We start from the raw sequence: 8,557 nt of genomic DNA, 5'->3' as shown, positions 1-8,557 counted from the left end.
TGCGTGTGTTGTGGGCTCTGCGCGTGTTTGTCTGGGTATCTCCTGGAGACTTCCAGGTGCAGTGGGGCTATTGCACATTAGTTGGTTTGCCCGCTTCCATGGGTCCTCCCTCCTCCCAGGGCCCTGGCTAATTCCCAAGTTTCCCAGGATAGGTCACTTCACCTCTCTTGCCTCAGTTCCCCAATCTGTCAATGGAGGTACTATTACCAGTTCCCACCTCCCAGGGTTGTAAGATTTAATGAGTTAAAGACAGACAATAAACGTAACCCTTTTCTCCTGTCTGTTTCTGTGTTGAGCCAGTGTTTCTCTCTAGGGGCAGTATGAATCTGAATCCCTGTGTATCTCACTGAGACTCTGTGTCCAACTCGCCACCTACCAGCTGTGCAACCTTGGTTGAGTTACTAGACCTCTCTGAGTCTCAGTTTCCTCAAGCATCATCATTCCAGTGTGAGCTCAATTCTGTATGTCTGCAGTATGTGTCTCTCAGGGTCTTGCGGGAATCTGAGGCAGGAAGCACCCGTGGAAGCATATGGGGGTATCTGGGGCAGTATGGGACCAGGCCTGTGAGGTGGGACTCTGTTCCCTCATCCATGAAATGGGGATAACAACAGTTCCCCACTCAGGGTTGGTGTGCAGGCGGATGCTGGAGCGCTTGGGCCAACATGCAGCTCCACACACGTTCTCTATTCTTTCTTTTACCTATAAAATGCCCACAATAGTAGCACCTACATCGTTAGAGAATGAAATGAACTTGTAAGTGCTTAGGACAGCACCTAGCAAGCAGAAAGCGCTCACTGTGGCACTTGTTACTGGTAACCTGTATGGGACTCTGAGCCTGTGCTTACCGGGGCCGGGTGTGGGAAGTGGCACGGGCAGAAAGTGGCTGTGGGCGTCTGGCCCTACAGGTTCCTCTGCCACCCCACTTCCTCCACACCCCCACCTCCTACCCCTACCATCACTCCAGCCCTCACTCCAAACTCCCTATGGCCTCCGAGGGAGGAGGCTTTGGCAGCTGTACCACCTGCCCCAGCCCCAGGAAGGGATGCAAGTCACCCTGATACCCAGGAGGGGTTGCTGCTTCCCTCTCTGGTACTATCTCAGTGTCTCCCTGATGTTCCCCATCTCTGTGACTCCCCGTCTCAGGCTCCAGGTCTCTCTCTGACCTCCACTGCACCCCCACTATGTTTCCAGAACAGGAAATGTCAGGTCCCAAGGTTGTGTCCCATGTCAGGGCAGAGGAGGAACTGGCAGAGGCAGGACCTACCCTCCCACCCCCCACCCCTTACTGCTTAGCTGAGGGGGGTGGGAAGAGGGGGGCTTCATTAATTAACCTCTAATCCTGCCATGCGGAATCTTAAAGAGGTGGATGTGCCCCGGAGCCCTGGCATGAGCACCTTGGTCCCACCCCTCTCCCAGGGCTGGTGTCTGGGTCCTCAACTGGCCCTGGGGAAACTGGGGCAGGAGGCTTGGGAAACGGAGCAGGGCGGGGACCAGGACTTCTACAGTCTGGGAAAAGGAGGCGCTGTGACCTGGACTGCTGGATCTGAGGGAGGAGGGCCTGGGGCCCCAGATCCTTCCCCCAACACACCCTTCGCTTAAATGCCAGCCGAGGCGCTCCGCCCTCTCCAGCCCTGGGTTAACCCCAAGCCCTGCAGAGGAGCCGGGACAGTCGCCCAGACCCGACGGATGGAGGAGGTGCAGGAAGGACCCGTGCTCGGTGGCGGGATGGAGGAACCCTCGAGCACCCAGGACCTGCCGTCGCCTCCCCCGCCCCCGTCGCCGCCGTCGCCCGCGGCCCCCGAGACCCCCGGGCTCCCGGCGCCTGAGCAGCCGACCGAGGCCTATGCACAGCAGCTGCTGCTACAGGAGTGGGCGCCGCCGGGAGGGAGCCTGGAGCTACCCCCGCGCCTCACCTGGAAGCTTCTCTTCCTGAAGCGGCCGCTCTACCGCAACCTGCTCCGCTCTCCCAACCCCGAAGGTGCGGGACAGAAGTCCGCGCGGGGCTGGAGACGTCTCCGTCCTCTTCCCCCAGGCTCGCTCACCCAGACCGTCTGTCTCTTCTTCTTTCCGTCTGTTTGCCTCTCTACTCTGTTTCTCCGTCTTTGTCTATTAGTGTGCCTCTGTCTTTTTATTCCTCTACATCCCTCTGTCCCTTTTTGTCATTGTGCCTCTCTCTGTCTCCTTGTGTCTTTGTCCCACCTGCATCTCTGTTTCTTTGTACGACGTCATGTGTCTCCGTCTATCTCTCCCTGTGTCTCTTTGTCTCACCCTGTATCTCTCCCTCCCTCCCTCCGCCCATATTCTCTCTCTTTTTCTTGGTGCCTCTCTCTCTGTCCCTCTGTCTCTGTCTCACCACAACGCCCTCCCTCTCCGAGCATTGTCCCTCTGCCCCCAGGACATTCTCCGGGCTCTCCCAGGGCCATGACTCCCCACTCACCCCTGCCTGGCTGGTCTGGTCTGGCAGGCAGGGCACTGATTCCTGCTCTTCCAGCCCGCCCTGGGGTTAGAAAGTGGGGAGCATTCGGAAGGGGGGCAGCTTCAGCGCGCCTGAGGCTCTGCTTCCCTGCGCATTTCAGGCATCAACATTTATGAGCCAGCGCCCCCTACTGGTCCCACACAGCAACCCCTGGAGACTCTGGGTAAGCGCTTTGTGGCTAGCCCGGTGCTGAGGGGGTGGCCCTGGAGAATGGGCACATTCTAATCCTTTGCTCGTCCACCCGCCAGGCAATTTCCGCGGCTGGCACATTAAGACGGAGAAGCTCCAGCAGGGCCTCAGGTGAGTGGCCAGGACCCACGGTGGCCTGCCTGTGATTCCTTGTTCTGGCCTTCCTCGCTGTGGGACCTGGAGAAACAGTCTTTGCCACTCTGGGCCCTAGTCTCCTGCTCTGTAAACAGGGTTAGTCATAAGAGCATGTCCATAAAACACACGCCATAGGGTCTGGCTGGGAGTAGCCTGCACATAGTAGGTGTTAAATAAATACAGTTAATATTGTTCCTATGTTCAGCCTCTTTTTGTGAGAGGGGGAGGGTCACCCAGGCCACCAGCTATCTGCCATTAAACCAGGCCCTGCTTCTGAACGCTGGGTGGGATGGTGCAACTCAGAGGCTCAGAGTCACAGGCACCTGGGTTGGGATCCCAGCTCTGCCACTTCTTTGCTGCTCAATCTTGACAAGTCACTTCCCTTTGTGAGCCTCGATTTCCCCATCTGCAACACGGGGCTCAGGATGCATTACCCTCAGAGGAGTTCATGGGAACTGAGGCCGTGAGGTAGCTGAGTGAGCTCTCAGTGCCCTTATGCCGGTGCCCTTGACGTCACTTCCAGGGTGCAATGATCAGGGTGTCCTGCTTGCTGGGGCCAGGCTGGCCTGGGAGAATCCTGGCAGATGGCAGACCCCGCCTCCCCCGTGCTGTCTCTCATAGCTGGACCGTGAAGCAGCAGAGTGTGGACCTTCTGGCGGAGGGCTTGTGGGAGGAGCTCCTTGATGTTGAGCAGCCACACATCACAGTCATGGACTGGTATGTGCCTCTGCCCCACCGGCCTGCCCAGCCAGGTTGCACACAGGCGCTCCCCGTAGCGCAAGCCTCACGCCATCCTCCCAGAGACCCTCCTGCTACTGCAGGACCCAGCCCTGCCCACCTCTGTGGCCCCTTCTCTCTGAGTCTTTCCGTTCTTGCAGTGTGCCAGCCCAGAGGCTCTTCCTTCTTCCTTGGATGCTGGCCACCCTCTTTTCTTGAGGCGAAGTCCCCTCTCTCCTTCAGGAGTTGGTACATGTGGCTCCACCAGGAAGGCTTCCCCTGGCTGCCCCCAGGTTGGGTCAGATGCATTATCCTCCAGTGCCCCGGATTTCCCCCATCCCGGCCCTGACCAGTCCTGTTTGTCACTGCCTGGTGACACGTCCACCTCCCCCACTGGATCGTGAATCCCATGAGGGCGGCGTGTGGGGCTGTCTTGGTCACTGCTGTGGTGCCAGCACCACCCAGCCCTGGTGCACAAAGTGGGTGCCAGTTAGTGTGTGTTGACTGGCGACTGAGCCAGGGTTTGGGGCTGGGAGGCAGGGGCAGTGGAGGCAGCTGAAGGCCTGGCCCCCACCCCCAGGTATGAGGACAGCCGACTGGACGTGTGTGTGTATGAGCTGCATGTCTGGCTGCTGGCAGCTGACCGCCGCACAGTCATCGCCCAGCACCACGTGGCCCCCCGGACCTCTCGGAAAGGCCCCCCCGGCCACTGGGTCCAGGTGAGACTCCCTACCCTGTCTGCCACCTGCACACATGCTTTCGCATCCCAAGACCTCACAGAGGGAGGAGAGCAGGGTTTATGGGTCCCTCATAAGAACTTCTTCCTGACCCCGGTGCTGCCCCAGGTGTCCCACGTATTCCACCAGTACGGCCCTGGCGTCCGCTTTGTCCGCTTCCTGCACAAGACCAAGAACCGGATGGAGCGCGGTGGGCTGCTGCGGACGAGGGTGACCAACTCTTCTGTGTCTGTGCAGTTCAGGGAGTGATTGGATGGCTCCGGGCCCATTCTGACCCCTTGTCACATCCATCCACCCCTTGACATCTCCCTGAGCCCTTAGCATCTTCTTGCTCCTTTATCACTTCTGACGTCTTAGCGTCTCTCTGACCCCACAGCAGCTCCCTGACCCTTAGAAGTCCCTAACCCTTGGCACCTCCTTGACCCTTAAGCTTCACCGTGTTCCCCGAGCACCTCCCCGCTCCCTCTAGACCTTCACGACCCCTCAGATGCTCTTGGATCACGTACCACCTCCTATGCCCCCGTAATCCTGCCTGACCCTTGGTTTCTCATTTGACATCTTCACACATCTTTGAACGTCTGACTCTCTGGCATTTTCCATGAGGGCAGTGGCCACTTCCTCCTGAGTCAGTGCTTGACAGATAGTAGGGGCTCAATAAATCTTTGCTGACTGAAGGAATAAATACATGTGCCCAAGGATGCTGATTATTTCCGTGGTGTTTGATCCTTAGAACTTCACCAAGGGACTTTCCTGGCGGTCCAGTGTTTAAGACTCTGCGCTTCCACTGCAGGGGGCGCAGGTTCGAGCCCTGGTAGGGGAACTAAGATACCGCCTACCGTGCGTGGTGGCCAGAAAAAAAAAAAAGCTTCACTGTGTTCATTTCCCACTTTCCAACTTGCACATCCTCTAATCCTTGATCCTCCAGTACCTCCCTTGACCTCTGATCTCTTCACATATCCCCGATTTATGGCCTCGTAGCCTCTCCACTTACCTCTTCTCCCATGTCTCTTAACTCAGAATCCTCCCAGATTCCCTTCCTCCTCCAATCCCAAGTTATCATCCCCCAGAGCTGTCCCCCTACTTCTTCTCCCCCCAAGACCCCTCATTTCTCTTCTCTCACTCCTCCAGAGCGCCCAAACCCAGGTACCCATCAAGGGCCCTTATCCTTGGGAGTAGTAAATTGCAAATTCGAATTTTCAAAAATATACAAATTAGAACTAAAGTGTTCTCCATGTATTGGGTAGAGGGCCACTGAAAGCACTTCACAACCCATAAGTCCTGGGCTGTGGCCAGATTGCAAAACAGACCCTGGCCCTAGCCTGGAGCAGGGTCCTTGAAGGCCTCCTAATGTCCTATTCATAAATCCTGAGGGAGTCTGGAGGTCCTGGCAGGCCTGAACAGCTGGGGGGCATTCAGAGAAGTTCTATCCACCAAAAGGTGTGGGAAGCATTTCAGTGTTTAACGATCACCCGGCAGTACCATGGCATGTCACCCAGATGTCCTGTGTGGGAGGGTGTGTCCACACCTAAATCCATGTCGGAATCTATGGGTGTGTCCCCATCCACGGCATTGTCCCAAGTATGGGCTGACCCAGGCCTGACCACCCTGCTCTCTCCTCCATCCTGACCCGCATCTGCATGGGCTTGGGTCCCAGGCACAAATAGATGGCAGACAGGGACAAGTTCGTAACAGTTGTATTACAGGGAAGGCAGGGTGGTGGCGGCAGGCGGTGAGCTCTCTTCTGGGTCTTGCGGACTTCAGCAGACGCCACGGACAAGGCCAGGTGAGGGGCTCAGCACTTTGCAGGGGACGGAGATGAGGGATTGCTAAGGTATCAGTAGCACCTGCCACAGAATCAAAAATTATTACCAGGGGGTTCCACGTGGGAGGGGTTCTAGAAGCCTGAGATGGGGTGGGGGTCGCAGGCTGGACTCCAAGTTCAGGAGCTAGGCATCCTGGCCTGGGAGTTTGGGTCTGGAGGCTCTTGGAGTTCTTGGGGGCAGAGGGACAGGTGGGGTGGTTTCAGAGGGTGCCCTGGCTACATTTAGGGCCCCTGGGTCTGTGAGCTTGGATATGTGAGTCCAGGGTGGGCTCAGGGGCCTCCAAAGTTGGGTCTGGGGGTTCAGAACCTTAACAGGGGCTCTGGAACTGGTTTCTGGGGCCAAGGCTGATCTAGAGGGTCTAGGAGAGTGGAGCATGGGGTATTCCTAGATAGGGTATTCCTAGAATTAGGTCTGGGGTTTTGAGGTCTGGGTCAGGTTTAGAATCTGGGAGTCACAGAGTTGGGTCTGAGAGCTCTGGGATCTGAGGTTGGAGAGGGTGCTCCCAGAACAGAGGCTGGATTACTGGGTCAGCTTCTGAGCCTGGGAATCCCAGAGTTGGGTCTGGGAGATCCAAGGGGCATGGGCTTGGGGGAGGGGGCGTGGGTGAGGAGAAGGGGGGCCTCCAGGACTGGTTCTAAGGACGCCCAATTTGGGTCAGAGGCTCAGCGTTCTGGATCATGGGGCTGGAGCCCGGGTGCTCGGTTGGGAGCTAGGCAGGTGGATGTGCGGACTGGAGGGCCGGGTCCCTAGGGGCACGGGCCGGCGGGCGGGCACCTGCAGTAGAGCGAGGAGATGCAGTTGGACCAGTCCCCGAAGATGCCGCGGCGGTACTCTTCCAGGCGCGGGTAGCTGCCGGACGAGAATTTGTGCGTCTTGCCGGCCTTGCCGCGAGAGGACCACACGGTGAGCTCGCAGCGAGGGGCCACCACGAGGGACGAGATGACGTTCGTCCAGCCAGAGGGCAGGTAGGGCAGGTCGGTGCCCGGCTTCAACGACAGCTCGGCGCCGCTGCAGCAGCCACTATAGTAGGGGTCGCTCTTGTCGTAGACCTTGGCGCACGTGCGCGTCCCGTTGGCCTTCTTGAGGTCGGAGGGTTCCGGGCAGGCGCCACGGACGCCGGGGACGGCCGCCAGGGCCAAGGCCAGCAGCAGTGAGCACAGAGGGAACATGTTGACACTTCAGGGCAGCGCCCTCCCGCCCTTTTATGCTCCTGACCCGTGGGAAGGGAAAAGCTGCAAGATAAGGACTTAGGGAGGGAAGAGGAGGGCGTTTAGGAGGGGGGCAGTCTTCCCAACCTAGGTCGGAAACCCACAACAGATGAATACAAGACGGACTTATTTGTATAAAACTCAGCAGCTTAAGATTTAATGTGGCAAATGACAGGACCAGTGGCTTGTAATACAGAGGGTAGCATAGAGTTAATAGTTATAGGGAGGGGCTTCCCTGGTGGCGCAGTGGTTGAGAGTCCTCTTGCCGATGCAGGGGACGCGGGTTCGTGCCCCGGTCCGGGAAGATCCCACATGCCGCGGAGAGGCTGGGCCCGTGAGCCATGGCCACTGAGCCTGTGCTCCGCAATGGGAGAGGCCACAGCAGTGAGAGGCCCGCGTACGGCAAAAAAAAAAAAAATAATACTATGTTATTTATAACTAATAGAATATTATTCAAAAACATTAAGAACAATTCACATAATTATTTATAAATATAAATACTTAATTGTGATATTGAATAAATACAACAATATAAATATAGTTATATTTATAAATGACAGTATAAATATAATATAAAAACAGTATAACTATAAAGCATGAAGTACAGTGTCTGGCACATGGTATGTGCTCAATTAACAGGAGCTATTAGAACTATACTTACACTTTTTTTTTTTTTTTTTTCTTTTTGGCCGCACCACATGGCATGCGGGATCTTAGTTCCTTGAACCAGGGATCGAACCCACACCCCCTGCAGTGGAAGCTCGGACTATTAACCACTGGACTGCCAGGGAAGTCCCTAGAACTATTCTTATAATGATTCTGAGACCCTGGACTCTGGCCAGGCTCTGCCCCAGACCAAATCTGGATCCTTCTCCCTCCTTTCCTCTCATGACTGTGAAATCTTATCTCCAGCTGCTAACTTCCCAGCGGGCCTCCTTAACCTCAGGGACATAAAGTCCCCACCCTCCCAGCTCTGCAAGGGCCACCGGACTTGGGGATGGACACAACCACCTAGAGCCCCAGCCACATAGGAGGGCCATGAGCTTCAGATACAGAGAGCAACATGGAATGGTGAGGAGACCCTGACACGGAGGCCGACCAGGGACAGGAACGCAGGACCCACTGAGCCACAGCACACAGCCAGCGTCAGAGAGAACCCACGGAGATCCGGGGCACGGGCACAGCATCCCCAGTCCAGAGACACACACATGGGTTCGGCAGGGTAGGGACACCCCTTCACACAGTCAGCCACTGATGGTCACTGATTCTCAC

At 56.7% G+C, this 8,557-nt stretch overlaps 2 protein-coding genes across 2 annotated transcripts; one reads left to right on the top strand and one right to left on the bottom strand.

Moving 5' to 3' along the window:
- The first annotated feature begins 1,686 nt into the window (after window positions 1-1,686).
- Window positions 1,687-4,503, top strand: NCCRP1 (NCCRP1, F-box associated domain containing). The gene is made up of 6 exons (XM_060083276.1): window positions 1,687-1,978; window positions 2,577-2,639; window positions 2,725-2,776; window positions 3,422-3,517; window positions 4,098-4,236; window positions 4,363-4,503. Exons 1-6 carry the CDS (start codon window positions 1,687-1,689, stop codon window positions 4,501-4,503), a joined length of 783 nt encoding a protein of 260 aa, XP_059939259.1.
- A 2,320-nt stretch (window positions 4,504-6,823) lies between these two features.
- Window positions 6,824-7,246, bottom strand: SYCN (syncollin). The gene has a single exon (XM_060083124.1). It carries the CDS (start codon window positions 7,244-7,246, stop codon window positions 6,824-6,826), a length of 423 nt encoding a protein of 140 aa, XP_059939107.1.
- Between the last annotated feature and the right edge of the window lie 1,311 nt (window positions 7,247-8,557).

Source organism: Mesoplodon densirostris, chromosome 19 (genome assembly GCF_025265405.1).
Source record: "Mesoplodon densirostris isolate mMesDen1 chromosome 19, mMesDen1 primary haplotype, whole genome shotgun sequence".
NCBI classification, from domain to species: Eukaryota; Metazoa; Chordata; class Mammalia; order Artiodactyla; family Ziphiidae; genus Mesoplodon; species Mesoplodon densirostris.
This window is presented reverse-complemented; position numbering and strand designations above follow the sequence as displayed.